Source organism: Panthera tigris, chromosome B1 (genome assembly GCF_018350195.1).
Source record: "Panthera tigris isolate Pti1 chromosome B1, P.tigris_Pti1_mat1.1, whole genome shotgun sequence".
NCBI classification, from domain to species: Eukaryota; Metazoa; Chordata; class Mammalia; order Carnivora; family Felidae; genus Panthera; species Panthera tigris.
In genome coordinates, this window is record NC_056663.1 from 171,288,377 (window position 1) to 171,310,939 (window position 22,563).

Sequence of the window (22,563 nt, forward strand, 5' to 3'; positions counted from 1 at the left end):
TTACTTTCCTTTAACCATCTCATAGTTTCTGATTAAAGTTGAAATGGAGTTTAAGATCATTGTCAAATACCTAAAAATAAACTGCTGAAGCCAAAATATATAGGGAATATGACCACAGAAACCAATTCTGGACTTTCAGACTAATCTTATTATCTGTCATGTTTCTTAGTATCTGTCATGTTAGTCTAAACCTGCCATAAGGCTGACCTTTGTAAACCAGCATTTATTTAAGCGAGAATTGCATTGGTGTGTTTACCCTTGAATTTTCCCTCAGCAATCAAAGTTCCCCTGGTGTAGTAGAGGTCTAAGTAAGGTTTTGTTTTGCTTCTTGAATTTCTAATTATTAGATCATTATAACCTTTGTGGCACTTCAGTAATATCAGTTATATTTTTTTCCATGTTTGATGCTAATGCAGCCGAGAACGAACTAGGTCATCCAACTGGAAGGTTACCTATTATCACTGTTTTAATAATGCTTAATGAGTGTGAATGCAGGAAATATTTCCAGATATTTGTCACCTTGACAGTTTTTATAAAGTGTGATAAATGTGCAGTGTGATTTCTTTAAATTTTCTGTTTTCAATAGAATAGTCTTACCGCTTTCCTTCTAGTTCAATCATGTTTGAAATTAAGAAGATTTGTTGCATTGGTGCGGGCTATGTTGGAGGACCTACATGTAGTGTCATTGCTCATATGTGCCCTGAAATCAGGGTAACGGTTGTTGATGTCAATGAATCAAGAATCAATGCATGGAACTCTCCTACTCTCCCTATTTATGAGGTAAAACCATACTAAACAACTCTTTGTTCTTATGTTCTTTGTTTTCTTACTGTTTTTGTTAAATAAATTACTATTAATGTAGAAATCTATGACTACAGCTGATAAGAAACTAAGTGAGAAATCTAGGTCCACAGTGTTATGGACATTACAATTATAGTTATGTCAAGTATGCCCAGGGAAAATGGGAGGAAATATATTAGAATATTAATAATGGTTGTATTAGTGCAATGAGAATGTGGGTAATTTTTTTCTCTCGTCTTTTTTCTCATTTTGTCTGTTAATATGGTTACCGTATTGTAAATAGTAAAATTTTAAAAGGATATTCTATAAAATTAAAATGGTAGAACTGTGGATGTTTATAATATTAATTCATGTAAGTCTATTATATTTGGGTGTTATTGTACTTAGGTAAACCGTGGGTGGATAAATGATGTCTTTTATATCTAGTACCTAGTATCACAAATTTGTTTAATTGAAATTTCAAAACTTCTGTGAATTTAGATAGTGTATAGTTAGGAAAATATGCTTCTATTTTATTAAGCTATGTGGATCCCATTTTTTAAAATTTCACTGTAAAATGAGTTCATGAATATTATGCTTTTGAAACCCAGCAGAGAAGCATTTGAGAATTTGATGGTAGCATTTTCTTCCCAACATTAATATATTCTCCTTTTTTCCTTCAGGAAAACTTTGTTATTTGTAAGATTGTTATCAACCATAGTCTTTAAATGTATTAGTCCTTTGGAAGGGAAGTCTCAACCAGGTTTATAGGCATATGAAATATAGAAATCCATGAAAAAGCACCCACAGAATAGTAGCTACCCAACATCATGGATTTAATCCTATCGGAATCACACTTAGAACAAAAAAGCAAACCTCTGAATTGTGCCTTCTGTTTGTGCTTTACCCTTTCTTTTTCTACTGAATGAACTACCCGTAATAGTTCTGTAAGTACTTTAGTGCTGTAGCATTTCTTTCCCTGTTATGACATTACTACTATATTTGGCTTTGGAAAATTTTAAAAAACATTTTGGAAACATAAGAGTTTTAGAATTCTGATAACCATAAAAGGGCTGCAAATCATTTGAAACCCATATTTGTACCCAATCATTCAGTAATCAGTTCTGCCAGCAGCGTACTCTAGTTTTCAGAAACAAAGGGCACCCGTCAGAATGGCTAAAATTACTACTACTGACAATACTAAGAGTCAACAAGGATTTAGAGCAATTGGACGTTTATACATTGCTGGTCAGAATGTAGACTGGTATAGCCACTTTTAAAACTGCTTGGCAGTATTTACTAAAACTGAAAATATGCAGAGTCTGACTCAGCAAATCCACTTGTTGGTGTATATCCAATAGAAACGCGTACATATGTGTGGCCAAAAGACAGATATTAACAGTGCTATTCATAATAGCCCCAAATGGGAAGCAGCCTAAATGTTAATCAGTGTTGGAATGGATACACAAATTATAGCATAATCCTGCAATAAAATACTATACTGCACTGAAAATCAATGAAACTACTCCTACATGCAGGAATATGGTTTGAGGTACCTGGGTGGCCCAGTCAGTTAAGCATCCGACTCTTGGTTTTGGCTTGGGTCATTGTCTCCCGGTTTGTGAGATCGAGCCCTGCACTGGGCTCTATGTTGCCAGTGCAGAGCCTGCTTGGGATTCTCTCTCCCATCTCTCTCTGACCCTGTCTCACTCACACGTGCTCTCTCCCTCTCTCTCAAAATAAATAAACTTTAAAAAATTTAAGAAAGGATATAGTTAACTTCTCCCAAAGTGTTGTGTTGCCAGACACAAAGTAGTACATACTGTATAATTTCGTTTGCATAAAATTTAAATATAAGCAAATTAATCTCTGATTATAGAATTCAGCATGATTATAATTTGAGCAGTGGTAGTGACTAGAAGAGGGCACAGGCATACTGCAGGTTCTGACTTACAGTTAATGTTATAATTCTCATTATAAATAGTGGTTACACAAGTGTGTTCAGTTGTGAAAATTGAGCTATATACTTTTCTATACTAATATATATGCATTTTTATGTATTTTGTTTTACTTCAATACAAATTTTATTTAAAAACAAAAAAAAGGTATCCTGAATTAGAAAAAATATAAGCTATCTATAATGTATTGGAATTTGACATTTTTCTTGGAGAAAACAAAAAAATCAGTTGGCCAGGCATATTTCATGGCCAGATTCTTATTGTAGATGTTACTATTTATATTAATTGAAATCTGAAACTCTTCTTCCTAAGACTTCAGTGCTTGAAATTTAAAATAGGGGCACTTGACTGGCTCAGTTGGTAGAGCATCTGACTTCTCATCTTGAGGTCAGGAGTTCGAGCCCCATGTTGAGCATAAGCCTTCTTAAAAAAAAAAAAAAGTATGTTGTACATTGACACTGAATCCAGTTGGGATATATAGTTAGATTGAGAGAGTTAAGATCTAAAATTATTTCTTTTCCATATCATACTTGTTTTTTCTCAATAACCTTTTATAAACAAAGAAACAAGCATTTATTATTTTTGTGCTTTTATTTTGTAGATAAAGTTTTTCTTCTTTAAATCTCTTTAAAAAGAATATAAAGGATTTGAAAGTCTAGCTAGAGGTGCTCATTAGAAACTCATTAGAAGCAATGTCTGAGTTCTCAAAACCTTGAAATCTCATAATTGTATTGGCTTAAGTTTTATTTTTATGTCATTTTCTAAAAAATCCATTTATTTATTTTGAGAGAAAGAGAGCACGCATGTGCGTGGGGGAGGGATAGACAGAGAGGGAGAGAGAGATTCCTAAGCAGGCTCCGTGCTGTCAGTGCAGAGCCCCACACCAGGCTCGATCTCACAAACTGTGAGATCATGACCTGAGCTGAAACCAAGAATCAAACGCTTAACCAACTGAGCTATCCAGGTGCCTTTTTTATGTCATTTTAATATGTCTATTCCAGAAAATTAGATGATACCATAAGCAACTATTTTAGTTCTGTGCTATTTAGTGTAGCCTACAAAAGAAATGAAATCTTTTTCCAAAATCCACTGGTTTTGGAGGTTAAAAACATGACACTGCTACTTTAAAATTCTAGAAGGAATTGTCTCAGCAAGTAGAATGATTTTCCTCTTAGCAAGTGAATGACTTCAGGCTTTCTTAGACATCAGTTAAAAGATGCTCACTTAAGGAATTTATAAATCAGAAAATAAAGGTGATTTCTGTAAGTTGTGCTTAAAAAAAAAAGCAACAACAACTTGGGGAATGAATTGTGTGACCCAATTTTCCATTTTCAAAGATATATTAGGCCTTTGTTCTGTTTTTATTTCTTTATTTTATGTTGTAAAATTATGTATTCCTATACATTTTCTTGGCCATATTGGAGATGTAAAATGTTACGTGAAATGTCAAACAGGAAGAATTATAAAAGAAGAAAAAACAAATGGCGGGTTTAACTGGAATTCACAATGCTCTCTGAATTGCTTTATTGAGTAGCTTATATTTGTTGTTACTAGTTGTAACTTTATACTTACCTACCTTGGACAAGGCAAAAGAATACTTTTATGTCCAGAGCAGCCTTGAACACCTTTGTAATCATCTTGCTGTTGTAAATCTTTATCCTATAATGCATTTAAAAACCAATGACCAAATAAATACTTGTTTTCAAGGATAATTATAAAAATCTGTGGCATTGATTTTTCATTGTAAATACTATGTTTTCAGGTCAGAAGTCTCTAATTGTGACTAATGTTTAACTCATGGTCACTGATAGAGAAATACTACAATATGTAATTATAGCATTTAATATGCCCCTTTGAGTACCCAGTCTCCTTGAGAGTTGTTCTGCCATCACTCCATCTACTCTGAGACTAACTAATTAGAGAAATATTTAGAAGGAAAAATGATAGGACTTGATTGTTGATCATAAAAGAAGGATGAAGGGGACACGTGGGTGGCTCAGTTGGTTAAGGTCTGACTCTTGATTTTGGCTCAGATCATGATCTCACGGTTTATGGGGTTGGCATGGAGCCTGCTTGGGATTCTCTCCCTCTCTCTCTCTCTCTCTCTCTCTCTCTGTCCCCCCCCCCAAATAAATAAAAATCCTTAAAAATACTTTCTTAAAGAAAGGTGAAGGAGAGGAAGGAATCAAGAATAATATCCAGGTTTCCAATTTGGATGACAGGTGCATGATTGTGCTACTAATTGAGTTCAAGAATGCAGGATGTTGCAGAGGATAGTGGGAGATAAAATGGCAAGTTCTGTTTTGTCCTACTTAGTTATAGAGGCTTTGGGAAATCCAAGTAGAGATGTTCAGGAGGCAGTTGGATATGTATCAGAAGTTTAGGCAAATGATTCAGGGCTGGAAGTGTAAAGTTAGGAATGTACAGGTAGTAGTTGAAATCAGAGTAATTGAACTCTCCCAAGAAGAGTCTGTAGAGAGAACAGAGCATTAGTCAAGGACAGAACCCAGGAAAACGCTAATGTTTGATGGTAGGTGGAGAAGAAAATGCCATAGAGAAGCAATGAAGAGTAGTTCATCGAAGGTGAACCAAAATCAGAAGAGTTTTAGTAGTGCAAGCCCCTATAAAGATGTACAGTTGACCCTGTGGGGGTGTGGGGCATTGACCCTATTTTGTATACTGCATTCTTAAAGTAAACTACAGAAAAGAAAGTGTTATTAAGAAAATCATAAAAGGGGCACGTGGGTGGCTCATTCGGTTAAATGTCCGACTCTTGGGCTCAGCATGACCTGATCTCATGTCATGATCTCATGGTTCCTGTGTTCAGTCCCTGTGTTGGGCTCTGTGCTGACAAATGTGGAGCCTGCTTGGGATTCTCTGTCTTTCTCTCTGTGCCTCCCCTGCTCACTCTCTCTCTCTCTCTCAAAATAAATAAATATTAAAAAAAAATCATAAGAGGAAATACATTGACAATATGGTACTATATTCATTGAAAAAAAATTCACATATAAGCAGACCGGTGCAGTTCAAATATGTGTTGTAATGTAATTCTGTACACTTAGATTATCTCATATGACTGGTAAACTGTGTGTACAACTCCTTCTTTTTTCTTTTTAGCCAGGGCTAAAAGAAGTGGTAGAATCCTGCCGAGGAAAAAATCTATTTTTTTCTACCGATATTGATGATGCCATTAAAGAAGCTGATCTTGTATTTATTTCTGTAAGTATTTTCTTTTGCTGTGTGAGGTTTTTTAAAAATTTCTTTTTAATGTTTATTTATTTTTGAGAGAGAGAGAGAGAGACAGAGTGTGAGTGGGGAAGGGGCAGAGAGAGAGAGACACACAGAATCTGAAGCAGGCTCCAGGCTCTGAGCTGTCTGCACAGAGCCCAACACGGGCTCAAACCCCACAAGCCATGAGATCATAACCTGAGCCAGAGTGAGACACTGAACCGACTGAGCCACCCAGACGCCCCTTGCTATGTGAGTTTTAATGCATTATTGTCTACACAGAAGTTTTATTGTGTTTTAATAGTAATCCGTTGGTATTAATCCACATCATTGCTTAGTATAGAGTCCAGTTGAATTTAGGTTGTCATTTTGTCCAACACTTCACCATACCCCATAATCATCTGGTCAAATGCATCACTTCCAATCACTGAACAAATAATTGGAGAAAGTTCTAGTCTGGGATCTAGAGTTAGGAAGTGTTGGTAACATATGAGCCCATGTGGTAATAGTGTATGTATGTCATCATTTCTTGTTTGAACCACTGCTTGGTAGAGGTGAGGTAAAGAGAACCAGGTAAAGTGTGTGTGCAAACTTATGGGACTCTCCTTTCTAGATGACTTATAATTGTTCCAGAAGTCATTTTATTATTATTTTTTATTTTAAAGAGAGAGAGAATGTGTGCATTTAAGTTTATATTTATTTATTTTGAGAACGAAAAAGAGCGCATGAGCGTGCACTGGGGAGGGGCAGAGAGAGGAGAAAGAATCCCAGTCAGGCTCCATGCTAATCAGTGCAGAGTCCAATTAGTGCAGGGCTTGATTCACGAACAGTAAGATCTTGACCTGAGCCAAAATCAAGAGTTGGATGCTTAACCGACTGAGCCACCCAGGTCCCCCTAAGATTTTATTTTTAAGTAATCTCTATACCCAGTGTGGGGCTTGAACTTAACAACCCTGAGATCAGGGGTTGCATGCTCTACCAATTGAGCCAGCCATGCACCCTACCAGAAGTCATTTTTAATTAACTTTTTGGAACTTGGCTTGGGTTGGTTAGGTTACAGGCTAGTCCACAGGTATCTTAGCTCATGATATGACTAGCCTGTTATACCTTTGTAATGAAAAAATAGAATCAATGCTTAGGAGTAAACTCCGGTAATGTAATATTTGAACCAAGTATTTTACTTCTTGCTGTCCTGGTAGCCATTTACTCAAATATTCTGTGGCTGATGGTATAGTAATCACCAATTTGTGGCTGAGCTAGGGTGTTATATGACTCAAGACCTTTAGGGCCTTAGAGAATAAAGGGAAAGCCAGTGTTGTAAGCTTTGACTGAGCTCCATGAACTAAGGGAAAGAAATATCATGGGGTCCATAGAGGGTAGATGTTGTCGAATTGATTATGCATATTGTTAATGATTATAAGTTGTTGAATTAAGAGTTTTATGACTGATGAGACAAAAGAAATACTATTAAGATATGTTAACTCCAGAAGAAAGTAGTAATGAAGCCTGTGGTAAAACTTATGAATTAAATCTCTTTTTTGGCATTAATTACTTCAGAGAAATTGGTGTCACCTTCTGTGACTTGCCTACCTATCTACTACTTAAGCTTACAGAAGGTTAGGGTAGAGGCATAGAAAATGAGAAAAGATTTTGGAGTAGCTAGGTACTTGGATAAAATTAAGAAGTTATCCTTGGGGCACCTGGGTGGCTAGTCAGTTAAGTATCCGACTTCAGCTCAAGTCATGATCTCGTGGTTAGTGAGTTTGAGCCCTGTGTTGGGCTCTGTGCTGACAGCTCAGAGCCTGGGTCCTGCTTCAGATTCTGTGTCTCCTTCTCTCTCTTCCCCTCCCCTGCTCCCTCCCTTCCTCCCTCTCTCTCAAATAAATAAACATTAAAAAAATCTTTTTAAAAAAGAAGTTATGTTAGTCCAACTTTAGGATAACTAGAGCCTCGAGTGAGAGTAGGGGCATTTTCTGTAAAAAATATTCAGAAAGAATATTCTCAAGCAATAGAATCCACCTTAGGGGGTAGTCTGGCCAGATAGCTAATTTATACTTGCCTCTGCAGATCTAGCCTGAGCTGTCCTGAATCTTTGCAAGCTGTTACTGTATATACCCATTATGGTAATTTATTACTGTATAACTCACATTGAGTTCCCATCATTCTCTGGATCAGCTTTTAAAAATTTATTTGTTGTATACTTTTCATTGTAGAAAATATCAAATTTATACAAAAGATGAAGACAATAATATTATGAACCCCTATTTACCCTTTGCCCATTGTCAGCAGTTACCATGGCTGATCTTGTTTTGTTTGCTACTTCTCTCCTTTGCCTCCTACCCCATGTTATTTTTAGACAGATTCCAGGTAGGAATAGTTTCATATGAATCAGTTTTCAGTTGTCATCTCCAGAGCACCTTGCCAGGGAAAGCTGTTTGATCTTCTCTCATCTTTAGCATGTTCCATCTTATCCTGTTAGCTGTCTTGGCTCTTCCATACTCTGGTGCACCCTGACTTCCACGTCTCAGGCTTTTCCTAAGTCATTCCATGCATATAAACAACTTTCGTTCTCCTGCTTTTCACACCTCCACACAACTTTCAAGTTTTTATTTGTTTTGGCTTGCTTCCTTTATTTAGTCTCCCATTAGGTTATAAGCTTGTCAAGAGAAAAGAATTGGTATACTTACTACTGGTTCAAAAACTATTCCTATATAGAATTTTAGCCTTTTCAGAGTGCTTTGATTTTTACCAAAGCATTATAAAAACCCACTTGCTAGATTTTAGAGAGAGCATAGTATCTTCATTTTCCAATGAGGTAATTGAAGTAAAGGCAGCCACATGTCTCTAAGGTTACATGGTTTAGCTAAGCCAAAAGTAAATGCCTAGACTCCCAGTCACATGGTTTATTTTTCTTTCTATTATAGTATTGGAAATCCTAAAGGTGCTAGATAATGTCTAGCTTTAATGAGCCAAGAAAACATTTGTGAATGATATTGCAAATATTTGTAAAAAGCTATGGATATAGGTTTATAAACAAGGAGGATAGAAAAGGAACTTAAAATTTGGTTTTGGGGCACCTGGGTGGCTTAGTTGGTTGAGCAACCAATTCTTGATTTCAGTTCAGATCATGAACTTGCAGTTCGTGGCTTCTGCCGCAAGTCAGGCTCTATGCTGGCAATGTGGGGCCTGCTTGGGAATCTCTCTCTCCTTCTGCCACTCCCCTGCTTGTGCTCTCTCTCTGTGAAAATGAATGAATAAACTTTAAAATTTTTTTTAATTAAAAATAAAATTTGGTTTAAAAGACTAGGAAAATGGTATCCAAAATCTATAAAGAACTTATCAAACTCAACACCCAAAAAACAAATAATCCAGTGAAGAAATGGGCAAAAGATATGAATAGGCACTTTTCCAAAGAAGACATTCAGATGGCTAACAGGCACATGAAAAATTTTTCAAAATTACTCATCATCAGGGAAATACATATTAAAACCATGGTGAGATACCACCACCTCACACCTGTCAGAATGGCTAAAATTAACAGGCAACAACAGATGTTGGCAAGGATGCAGAGAGAGAGGAACCCTTTTGCACTGCTGGTGTGAATGCAAACTGGTACAGCCACTCTGGAAAACAGTATGGAGGTTCCTCAAAAAACTAAAAATAGAATTACCCTGTGACCCAGCAATTGCACTGTTGGGTATTTATACAAAGGATACAGGAGTGCTGTTTCAGAGGGGCATATGCACCCCAATGTTTATAGCAGCACTATCAACAATAGCCAAAGTATGGAAGGAGCCCAAATGTCTATCGATGGATGAATGGATAAAGAAGATGTGGTATATATATACAATGGAATATTACTCAGCAATAAAAAAGAATGAAATCTTGTCATTTGCAACTATGTGGATGGAACTAGAGTGTATTATGCTAAGTGAAAGGAGTCAGAGAAAGACAAATATCATATGACTTCACTCATATGTGGAATTTAAGACACAAAACAGATGAACATAAGGGAAGGGAAGCAAAAATAATATAAAAACAGGGAGGGGAACAAAACATAAGAGACTTAAATACAGAGAACAAACTGAGGGTTGCTGGCAGGTTGTTGGGGGGGAGATGGGCTAAACGGGCAAGGGACATTGAGGAGGATATTTGTTGGGATGAGAACTGGGTATTGTATGTACATGATGAATCACTAAATTCTATTCCTGAAATCATTATTACACTATATGTTAACTAACTTGGATGTAAATTATAAAAATAAATAATAAAATTTTTTAAATTAAAAAACAAAGACCAGGATAATAGTGGTGCCTAGTGGCTCAGTCGGTTGGGCGTCTGACTTCAGCTCATGTCATGATCTCATAGTTTGTGAGTTCAAGCCCCACAATCAGGCTCTCTGCTGGGCAGTGCAGAGCCTGCTTGAGATCCTCTGTTCTCCCTCTGTCTCTGCCCCTCCCCAACTTGCGTGCTCTTTCTCTCTCTCTCTCTCTCTCTCTCTCTCTCAAAAATAAATTTAAAACAAAGCATTAAAAAATAAAATAAAATAAAATAAAATAAAGACCAGGATAATAATTTATTACGTACAATAAAGAGAGGAAAGAAAACTTACATTTCATTTCAGATTGGGAACTCCTTTAGGACAAGAACAGTCTCATTCATCTTTATGTCTCCAGGGCTTAGCTTGCAACCTGCCTTCCCTGATATCTGTCACTATATAGTAGCTTATCAACAAAAATTTATTGAATGAGTTGATGCTTCAGGCTGTTCTGTCTGGTGATTATATTTATAAAATGTATTATTTCTATGGAATTAATAGAGGGTTAAATTAAAGCTAATGATGTTAACTTCGCATTTAACTAGTTAATTGATGATTCAGGGTTTATCTCGAAATCAGTGAATATCTCACAGATACTTTGTTCTTAATCCCATATGCTTTCATCAGGTGAACACTCCAACCAAAACCTATGGAATGGGGAAAGGCCGTGCGGCAGATCTGAAGTATATTGAGGCTTGTGCCAGGCGCATTGTGCAAAACTCACATGGGTACAAAATTGTGACTGAGAAAAGCACAGTTCCAGTGAGGGCAGCAGAAAGTATTCGTCGAATATTTGATGCAAACACAAAACCCAACTTGAATTTACAGGTATAAAAAAAGGAAGCGTTAGAACCTGATACTATGTAAATATTGCTGCTTATAGTTGCCCATGGTTAATTCTAGGCTTACAACTTTGCTTTGCATTGGGATTCTAGGTACTGTCCAACCCTGAGTTCTTGGCGGAAGGAACAGCCATCAAGGACCTGAAGAACCCAGACAGAGTACTGATTGGAGGGGATGAAACGCCAGAGGGCCAGAGAGCTGTGCAGGCACTGTGTGCTGTGTATGAGCACTGGGTTCCCAGAGAAAAGATCCTCACCACTAATACTTGGTCTTCAGAACTTTCCAAACTGGTTGGTATAGAGCATTCAATTCTCCATTTAATTTAAAGCCAAGGACTTATTTCTCTTAAGCCTGATAAGCCACACAGGTACTTTCTTAATATTAAATAAAAGGTATGCTTTTGAAGACAATATTCTTGTCCATTATGAAATAATTTTCACAAGGGAAATCAAATATTGGGGTATAAAATATTTTGGAAAGTGCTAAATTTTAATAAAATATAACATAAAATTAAGGGTTCATTAAAATTGTAGTCTTAAAAATCACTCTTTCCCTTTTTGACTCCCGTTCTTAATCATCTTTCTTCTCGAATTTAAAACATTTTCCTTTACCAACCCATTCATAGCCTCCTCAAATTGAGGCCATCAGTAACTTTTATATCTCCCTCAGTAGTTTGTATCAACTCAGTGAAATATAATCCAGACATTTAAAATTGCCATTTTAACTCATTGTACTTTTCCTTTTTTTCCCCCCCGAAGGCAGCAAATGCTTTTCTTGCCCAGAGGATCAGCAGTATTAACTCTATAAGTGCCCTCTGTGAAGCAACAGGGGCTGATGTAGAAGAGGTGGCAACAGCCATTGGAATGGACCAGAGAATTGGAAATAAGTTTCTGAAAGCCAGTGTTGGTAAATTGAAAATTTTTCTGTACATAAAATAGGTTCATTTAGCTGGGTCTCTAACTTTAAGGAAGTCTTTTTTTTTTTTTTAATATTTATTTATTTTTGAGAGAGAGAGAGAGAGTGTGTGGGGAGGGGTAGAGAGAGAGGGAGACAGAGGATCAGAAGCAGGCTGTGTGCTGACAGCACAGAGATCAAGGAGGGACTCAGACTCACAAACTGTGAGATCGTGATCTGAGCCGAAGTTGGACGTTTAACCAACTGAGCCACCCAGGCGCCCCAAAGAAATCTTTGTTTAACTTGATGCCCTCAAAATAATGATTCTGTTATTCATGTGACATCTTCAACCTATCTGGAACTTCCCAAGTGCAGCAATAATTTAACTTATATTGTTTAATAATTACTGATTGATTAGGAGGATAAACAGAGTTCACTGTTATAGGAGCATTAATTGGTATTCAGTTCGAACATTTAGGAAGAGTAAGTTCCAGAGACCACATAGGAAATAACTCAATACCTTACTGAAGCAAACAGGAAACAAATTTCCTATCATTTACTTTGCCTACTAATATACTTTTGGAAATGTGGCCTGGGTGAAGTAAGTCGGTCCTTATTAGTTGCCAGTTCTGTACTTCTGAATTATCCTATTTGCTAAAATTTATTTTTAATCCCAAGATCAGTGCTCCTAGTGCTTTCACGGTCGTTTGCAGACACAACACAGCAGCAAAAAATTTGAGTCACCCAACACAGACATTTCCAGCTGAAGTTGCATAAGGCAGTGCTCTTGTTTCAGCTCCCATTCTGTAAACAAGTGCTTTTTTTGTGGTCTATTTAGTGTCACATTTTTTACATTTTTGTGCTTTTTATTGGTGGTTTCACTTTTCTAAATGGCCCTCAGGCATATTGCAAAGTGCTGCCTAGTGTTTTGAAGTGCCAGGAGACTCTGATGTACCTCACAGAGAAAATACTGTGGTTAGATAAGCTTTATTCAGGCATGAGTTATAGTGCTGTTGGCTATGAATTTAATATTAATGAATCAATAATATATATTAAATAAAGTGTCTTTAAACTCATAAGGGCAAGAACAGGGACACTGGGCTGGCTCAGTTGGTAGAGCATGCAACTCTTAATCTCAGGGTAATGAGTTTGAGCCCCATTTTGGGTATAGAGCTTACTTAAAAGGGGGAGGCAGAAGACATGAGCAGACATTTCTCCAAAGAAGACATACAGATGGCAAACAGACACATGGAAAGATGCCCCGTATCACTCATCATCAGAGAAATGCAAATCAAAACCGTAATGACATATCACCTCACACCTGTCAGAATAGCTAAACTAAAAAATACAAGAAACAACAAATGTTGGCAATGATACAGAGGAAAAGGAACACTCGTGCACTGTTGGGGGGAATAAAAACTATTGCAGCCAGTGTGGAAAACAATATATGGAGATTCCTCAAAAATTAAAAATAGAATTATCATGTGATCCAGTAATTCCACTACTGGGTATTTACCCAAAGAATACAGAAACACTAATTCAAAAAGATATATCGACCCCTATTGTTTATTGCAGCATTATTTACACTAGGCAAGATATGGCGGCAACCCATATATATATATGTGTATATATACATATACACACCACATCTTCCTTATCCATTAATCTATCAATGGGCATATACATATGTGTGTGTGTGTGTGTGTGTGTGTGTGTGTGTATGTATATGTATATATATGTATATACATATATATATACACACACACACACTATATATATACACACACATACATATATATACATATACACAGTGGAATATTACTCAGCCATAGAAAAGAATGAACTCTTGCTATTTGCAACAACATGAATGAATCTAGAGAGTATTATGCTAAGTGAAATAAGTCAGTTAAGGAAAGATAAATACCATAAGATTTCACTCATATGTGGAATTTAAGAAATAAAACAAACAAAAGAGAAAAGAGACAAACCAAGAAACAGACTCTTAACTATAGAGAACATACTTATGGCTGCCAGAGGGGAAGTGGATGGGGTGAAATAGATGAAGGGGATTAAGACTACACTTACCATGATGGACAGTGAGTAATGTGTAGAATTGTTGAATCACTGTATTGTAGACCTGAAACTAACATAACACTGTATATATACTATGCTGGAATTAAAATTGAAAATCAAAAAAAATAAAAACATTAAAAAGTCTAAGTATAATAAAATAAAATAAATTTTTAATAAAAGTAAAATGATTATGTATCAATTTGTTGGTGAAATGTGACCATAAGCTCACAGGAACCTAACTCTTTATTTTGCCTAGGAACAATGCTTTAGTATTCATTAATTCCACATTTGTGGCATTTTTGTAGAATGTAACTAGTAGATAATGAGAATTGGTTGTGTTTTTGGATATAAGTTAACATGGTTGATCTAAGGGTAAATAGAGTTTTATAGATTAGGCCATAGGCAGCCCTTCATGTGTTTCTGGGGCCTAATGCCATTTCCCAATTCTGGTTTCCCTGCCCTTTTCTATCTTTTTAGTATTCTCTTTAAGCTACCATTTAAAAAAAAATAGCTACTATTTATTGAAGGTCTATTATGCAACAAGTTCTGAACTAGTACTTTATATATCTCATTTATTAATCCTTATAGCCTGTCAAGAAGGTGCTGGTATGTCCTTTATAGAGATGGTTAGGGATCAGGGAAATTTTCACGACTTGCTGTAAGTCACACAGCTAGTGAGTGGCTAGGTGTTTTGGACTCCAAAGCACATTGCCAATCCTTACTGTATATTGAATTGTATTAGAACAGGGTGGGCAAACTATTGTCTTCAGGCTAAAATTGGTCCCCAGCTTGTTTTATAAATAAAGTTGTATTGGAACACAGCCATGCCAATTTTATTACATATTGTCTGTGACTGCTTTTGAGCTACAAAGGCAGAGTTGAATATTTGTGCCAGAGATTATGTGGCCCACAAAGGCTAAAATATTTACAATTTGTCCCATAAAACTTTACCAGCCCTGTGCTAAACTAAGTGCTAAACTAAGAGAGGTGGGGCAGTGATACCAGATGAATAAGGAATAACATAGAAAATGTAGCCATAATGAAACATTTACTAGAAGATTATCTAGAAATTATTTATAGAGTTGATTAGTTGCTTGCAAATTTCACACATTATTTAAACCCAATAACTTTCCAACATCTAAATTTTATTATTAGAAATCCTAGCATAGGGTCACCTGACTGGCACAGTAGAGCATGCAACTCTAATACAGTAGAGCATGCAACTCTTGATCTCGGGGTTGTGAGTTTGAGCCCCATGTGTGGGGTGGAGTTTACTTAAAGAAAAAAAAAAATTCTAGCTTAGGCCCTCTGATTTAGTGTGACAGATTTGTCACATGATTCAGTTGTGGTTCTTAAATAAAAATACTGTCACTTTTTTCTTCAGGTTTTGGTGGAAGCTGCTTTCAGAAAGATGTTCTGAATTTGGTTTATCTCTGTGAGGCTCTGAATTTGCCTGAAGTAGCTCGGTATTGGCAGCAGGTATCAATCTTTCTAGTCACAACTTTTGCTTAACTTCTGATTAAAACATGTCACCCTTTGTGAGATGTTTTTGACAGAATTTATTTATTCCAGGAACTCAAACATTATATTCAGTTTCTTTATTTTTAGGTTTACTTATTGGGCTTCTGTGTTTTTGTCTTTTTTGCTAATCAACTCTGATGGAAATTTCTGATAAACTATCTGTCTTCTAGTTTTATAACACATTTGCTCTCAGGGTAAAGCAAGAACTATTAATTACAACTCTTCTCTATCCTAAAAGGCAGACAATCATAACAAAGGAAGAACCTGTATTGTAATGCTTTCAAGGTGGTTTGTGTGTGTTGATATTTGTTTTGTCCCTTTGAGATTCACAGAGCTAAAATTAAAGACCCTTCCCAAACTGAAAATAGAGTTCACATTAATTGAGTGCTTTCCCTGTGCCAGGCACTTTCTTAGGTACTTTGCATATTTCATTTAGTCCTCATCACTAATATTCCCCACTTCTAGGTGAGGAAACTGAGGCTTAGAGACGTTAAGTAATATGTCCAAGATACCAGCCGGTATACATATCTTTCCCAAATATTTTTTCTGCAACTCTGTAGTTTTTTAGATTTCAGCAGTGGGTGACAGTATAAGGAAATGTACATTTTTAAGGAAAATGTACAATGTAAAAGTTTGTTTCATTCAATCCAGCATGATGACTTTAGCTTCCTGTCCATCATGGCGAAATGCAGATAAAGTCTTGATTTTCCAACACTCTGGGCTCATTTCACGAGCTCTCAGGTTTTGAGACAGCCCCTAGAAATTCAGTGCCTTAAAAAAAAAAAAAACACATAAAAACTAGTCTCTTTCCTTATATACTAGCCACCAATAGGAAGTCTTGTTTATTTATTTTTACTTTTTTTAAAATGTTTATTATTTTTTTTTTTTTGAGAGATGGAGAGAGCGAGTGTGAGCGGGGAAGGGGCAGAGAGAGAGGGAGACAAAAGATCCAAAGTGGGCTCTGTGCTGATGCAGAGAGCCCGTATGGGGCTCGAACCCATGAACCGTGAGATCACGACATGAACAGAAGTCAGACACTCAACCCACTGAGCCACCCAGGTGCTCCTGAAGTCTTGTTTATAGACTCTTAGGAGAGTAAAGGGTTAGGCGAGCAGAGACTTTTATTCTTAAAATATTTAGTTAAAAACTTAGCCAAGGGTTAGGAGTGCTATGCTTTATCAAGAGGAAGCTATAACTCTGCATTGTTCAACTGTTTTCTGCTCACTTTCTACTTCCACTCAGTTTCGGTGAGGGGTAAGCGTATATGGCAAGGGTGGTGGTGGGGCTTTGGGATTTGATTGCTTACAGCCTTGCTTCCATAGGGTTTGGAGAAGTTGGCAAAGGAGAACTCTGTTTTCTCTGTGCCTTTTTTCAGCTATTATAGCTGGATCTCAAATGGGGTTGAAACTTAACTGTGCTCCTCATCTTTACATCCATCCCATCTGAGGTTGGTGCATGGAAGCCAATCCTAAAAATTTTCAGGATGACTTTAAGTGTGGGATGGTAATTCTTTTTTTTTTTTTTTTTTTTAAGTTTTAATAGATACTGAAGAGGTTGTTTAATCTTTGCCTCCTGTTACTTTATGAGGCTGGTATTCATACAATAGTACTATAAAACTGTGAGCAGTGTGTGGCATAGGCTTCACCTCTTTTAACTGCACTAATTGTACATGTTTACATTGTATAATTGTACATGTAATTTCAGGTCATAGATATGAATGACTACCAGAGAAGGAGATTTGCTTCCCGGATTATAGACAGTCTGTTTAATACAGTAACTGATAAGAAGATAGCTATTTTGGGATTTGCATTCAAAAAGGACACCGGTGATACGAGGTACCAGTTCTTAAAAATATTTCAACCCCTTTGAGAGTACTAACTGCTCATCTTATTTTGATTTTTGATAGTGGATGTGTGTGTGTGAAATATATGTGCATATATATAGTATAAAGAATAAAAGTAAAGTGAACATCTGTATCCTCACAAGAAATAGAATTTTCCCTCTACAAACTCCTTAGGTATTAGAATATATGCCATTTTGTTTCATTATACTCCCTAGCAATACTGATGTTTTTTCCTTTAGAGAATCTTCTAGCATATATATCAGCAAATATTTGATGGATGAAGGCGCACATCTCCATATATATGATCCAAAAGTACCAAGGGAACAAATAGTTGTGGATCTTTCTCACCCAGGAGTTTCAGAGGATGACCAAGGTAAGGCTTTGAGTCTTATGAATCACTGAATATGGGCCTAAAACTTGTTTGTTCTCTAGAAACCTTTGGTGGTTCTGTTTTTGTTTTTGTTTCTTAATGAAATGCTGCATTAAAAAAATTTTTTTAGGGGTGCCTGGGTGGCTCAGTTAGGCATCCAACTCTTGATTTTGATTCAGGTCATGGCCTCAACAGTTCATGGGATCAAGCCTTGCATCAGGCTCCATGCTGACAGTACAGAGCCTGCTTGGGATTCTCTCTCTCCCTGTTTCTCTGTCCCTCCCCCTGGCTCTCTCTCTCTCTCTCTCTCTCTCTCTCTCTCTCTCTCTCTCAAAATAAATAAACTTAAAAAAAAATTCCAGTATGGTTAATGTTGTATTAGTTTCATATGTACAATATAGTGATTCAACAATTCCATACATTACTCAGTGCTCTTTGTGATAAAGTGCAGTCTAAATCCCCTTTATCTATTTCACCCATTCCCCCCACCTGCCCCTCTGGTTTGTTCTCTATAGTTAAGACTGTTTCTTAGTTTGTCTTTCTCTCTCTCTCCCTTTTTTTCCTTTATTTGTTTGGTTTCTTAAATTACACATATGAGTGAAGTCACATGGTATTTGTCTTTCTCTGACTGACTTACTTTACTTAGCATTGTACTCCCTAGCTCCATCCATGTCATTGCAAATGGCAAGATTTCATTCTTTTTGATGGCTGAGTATTATTCTGCTGTATGCATATGTATGTGTGTATGTGTATATATGTGTGTGTGCGTGCGTGTGTGTGTATGGTACAGCTTCCTTATCTATTCATCTGTTGATGGACATTTGTGCTGCTTCCATGGTTGTTCTGTTTTTATCATTGGTAGCCCTTCTTTTCTGCCTCATTTCTCTAAAATTAAACTCTTAGACATTGTTCTATCAACTTTGATTTTATTAGCTGTGTGTTGGTCTGATGATTTTTCCAACATACCCTAAGAAGCCCCAGATGTTCCAAGGAGATGCTTCTAGGGTAAGGTTCAGGTGCTCCAGGCGCCGCCCTCACCCCCCCCCCCCCATTACTCTCATTCTCACTTCAACCAGACTATTTCACTTCTGTCAGACCTTCCTAGTAACCCTAGTATTAAAATGCGTAATTTCAAATAATTCCCTTCTTATTGCCAATTTTTTGTTGCTGTTGTTATAGTGTCCCGGCTCGTGACCATTTCCAAGGATCCATATGAAGCATGTGATGGTGCCCATGCTGTGGTTATTTGCACTGAGTGGGACATGTTTAAGGTGAGGTGACAAGTACTATGAAAGAAAATTTTAGAAGTATTCTGGTATCAGTAGGGGTTGAGTATGTGTTCATGTATATGTTCTAATTGTTTCATTTCTGTCTTTATAGGAATTGGATTATGAACGCATTCATAAAAAAATGCTGAAGCCAGCCTTTATCTTTGATGGACGACGTGTCTTGGATGGGCTCCACAACGAACTACAAACCATTGGCTTCCAGGTAATTAATTATGATCCTGGACCAGTTTTGTTTTGTTTGTTTGGTCATTTGCTTTTTAGTGGGTTTGAGTTGTAGAATTTTAATATTCCCTTCTTTAGCAATAACATAACATGGGGGCAACATGTCAGTTCTCTGGAAAATCTCTATGCGATTTGTGTAATTACTCCACTCCCTCCTTAATTTGTAATCTCAAGATCATTCAGTATTGGTCTTCCTTACATGGTATCTAGGAGTCAGTAGTTATCTATTACATAGGGATAGAATGTACCTTGTCTTACTTCATATAAAGATCAAGTAAGAAAATATACAATTTAAAAGAATTTTTTTTTCTTCCCAGAGCCACCCACGCTGCTCTGATGAACTATCTGCACCACACTGACACCCTCAGGGGCCAGGCCACTTATTCCTATCTGGATGTTTTGAAAACTGCAAAATGCAGTGTAGTTGTCACATATTGCATAGGATCCTATACCTTTTGAGTGCTCAGCACTGTTCTAGCGCCTGAGAGGTCTGAGCGAGAAGTATGGGAGCTTTAGTGGGACTGGCCCTTTTTTAATTCAAAGTTTGCTACCTAAATGGAGTGTTTAGAGAGCTGACAGAAACCTGAACAGTACCTTTATGTTGCATCTATTTCAATTTTACCAAGGGTCCCAAGAGTATTAATAAGGAGGTACTTTCCATTTCCTCGGAGCAGTGTGTACGTGGGGGTGGGAGGCTTGAGGGGAGGTTGGGAGGGTGAAGAATTACGCCAGGAGATTGTAGTCAGCATAGTCCCATAGTCCCTGGGCAGAGCAGGGATGGGGGAGTGTTGAGAGCTGGCTCTTGTGCATTTGCTCGGCACCAGCATTCTTGGAAAGGTACCCAGAAGGCTTTATCTGCTGTTCAGAATATTGGATCTGGTTCTCTTAACCTGTCACCGACTTGTTAAAGATCCTTCTTATAGAATTCAGTGCTCATTTCTCATTCGTGAGAGATTCACTTGCAGCAAGAATCAGATGACGTCCTTGTCTGTTAACATTCCATCAGGGACCTTGGGGATTCTTCTACTGCACCCCTCCTTAGTGAGTAACAGCATGACTGCTTTTCCCAGTCATGACTTAAACTGAAGCAATGTTATTTTTTAAAGATTACTTCCAAGGCGTAAACACATTTTCTTGCATTCTTGTGTTACTCATTTAAGGGAGAAGATAGGTAATATAAGTTTGGATTCTTATAAAAGTTAACTTTTCTGAGTATGGATTTTTAAAAAATGGGGAAAAAGTGAGGAATGGAATCACTAAATAAAGGGAATTTGTAAGTCACTAAAATGATTAATACAAAGCAAAAACCCTTTGAGTCAGAATTATATAGTTAATTTTAAAAAGTTTTTTTTACTTTATTTTGAGAAGGAGAGAGCATGAGCAGGGGAGAGGCAGATAGAGAGGGAGAGGAGAATCCCAAGCAGGCTCTACACTGTCAGCACAGAGCCCGACGGAGGGCTCGAACTCACAAACCATGAGATCTTGACCTGAGCCAAAATCAAGAGTCGGACGCTTAACTGACTGAGCCACTCAGGTGCTCTTAATTTTTAATTCAAAAGACATTTGTGAAAATTGTATAGTATATTTTTGCTATAGAGAAGAGCTAAATTTATGATTGTTAAAGAAGCAGTGTCTTTAAAGATAAGATTAATGATTTTAGATATATGAGGAAAAGTTTAAAATGTAATATGCAAAATAAAAATAGACTACCACTTATTTATTGAAGGCTGACTTGTATGCCAGCCACTGCACTGGGCACTTTATCTAATTTAATCCATAACACAACCTGTTGAAGTAAGTGGTAGTAACACTGTTTACAAATGAGGAAGAAAGATCTAGAGAGCTTAGTTGACACAACAATTATCAATCAGGAATCCAGCTGGGGCCTTTTAGACTCTGAAGCCTGAAATCCTGAAATCTATGCTATTACAGCTGATGTAAATTTAAAAAAAAAAAATTCTTATTTAACACTTATTTAGTTTTGAGAGGCAGAGAGAGACAGGGCACGAACAGGGCCCAATGCGGGGCCCAAACTCACAAACCGTGAGATCATGACCTGAGCCAAAGCCAGCTGCTCAACTGACTGAACAACCCAGGTCCCTCAAGCTGATGTAAATTTTTTTAGAATAAGGGAACAGATGTGAGAATAGAGTTTGAGAGAGAATTTGATTGCACTGGAATCTTGTCTGTTAGTTGCTTTCATCCATGTTGCTGACACAGTGGTGGCATGTGAGTCTGTCCTCAATCTGAGGGGGTCTGGTGTTGGGAATGGCAAGAGTAAGAATGTCTAGCTGTAAATTTGGAGAGTGGAGAGTAGATTGACTCTAGAAACATGAAAAATACAGAAGGAACCAAAAATCTTTCATAGCAACCCAGAAAACTTGAGACCCTCTTTTGATTTTAAAAGGAAAAAATAGGTTTTCTTTCTAAAATCTTTCTTTTCCCCCCTAGATTGAAACAATTGGAAAAAAGGTGTCTTCAAAGAGAATTCCATATGCGCCTTCGGGGGAAATTCCAAAGTTTAGCCTTCAGGATCCACCGAACAAGAAACCCAGAGTATAGTCATTGCCATTTTTATTTGTAAATTTTTTGGTACTTTAGGATAGCAGATATCTATCTGATATTAAATGGTAAATGAACCAAGTGTTTTTAAGGAAACAAAACTATTTTTTTAATCAAATTTATACTAGCTATATGGGAATTAGCATATCTGGTATTATGAATCTAGAATATTTTTTACATATTTTTGTAATTTTGTTACCTCAGTGATTGGATGAGTGGTAAATAATCATGTTGGTTTTAATGGTGTCGATCTTTGTAAAATACAGATTAAACCTAAAACACTTTTTACTTTATAAAATGTCCATAGGCAGCACTTTAATATCACATGTACACTCTTCAGTTTTTCTGATCATTGGTTTATTTACTTGTTATTAAATATATATATTTTAAACCGTGAAATTGCTGTCCTAAACTACTGGGCTAAACCTGTTAACCTTTCATAAAGTGTCCTGGAGACTTAGAGGTTTCTGGCTTAATTGGGTAAGGTGTTTCCCAAGCCATTTCTTGTCTCTCTGAACAGACAGGGAAAATTCAGTGGATAGAATGGGGCCTTGTGCTTTTTTCTTTTCTTTTCTTCCTTCCTTTCTTCCTTTCTCCTTTCCTCTCCTTTCTTTTTCTCTTTCTTTCTTTCTTTCTTTCTTTCTTTCTTTCTTTCTTTTCTT

At 36.8% G+C, this 22,563-nt stretch overlaps 1 protein-coding gene across 4 annotated transcripts in view; it reads left to right on the top strand.

Moving 5' to 3' along the window:
- The window catches only part of UGDH (UDP-glucose 6-dehydrogenase), a 30,133-nt gene extending 7,931 nt beyond the window's left edge, over positions 1-22,202 (top strand). For all 4 annotated transcript variants that reach the window (XM_007098878.2, XM_042984702.1, XM_042984701.1 and 1 more), the window contains 11 exons: positions 612-780; positions 5,856-5,957; positions 10,912-11,112; positions 11,220-11,417; positions 11,886-12,033; positions 15,479-15,573; positions 17,320-17,450; positions 17,698-17,831; positions 19,008-19,099; positions 19,209-19,319; positions 21,791-22,202. In XM_007098878.2, coding sequence (XP_007098940.1) covers positions 619-780; positions 5,856-5,957; positions 10,912-11,112; positions 11,220-11,417; positions 11,886-12,033; positions 15,479-15,573; positions 17,320-17,450; positions 17,698-17,831; positions 19,008-19,099; positions 19,209-19,319; positions 21,791-21,901 — 1,485 coding nt within the window. In that variant the 5' untranslated portion in view covers positions 612-618 and the 3' untranslated portion in view covers positions 21,902-22,202. The remainder of the gene's footprint in view (positions 1-611; positions 781-5,855; positions 5,958-10,911; positions 11,113-11,219; positions 11,418-11,885; positions 12,034-15,478; positions 15,574-17,319; positions 17,451-17,697; positions 17,832-19,007; positions 19,100-19,208; positions 19,320-21,790) is intronic.
- The last annotated feature ends 361 nt before the right edge of the window (positions 22,203-22,563 follow it).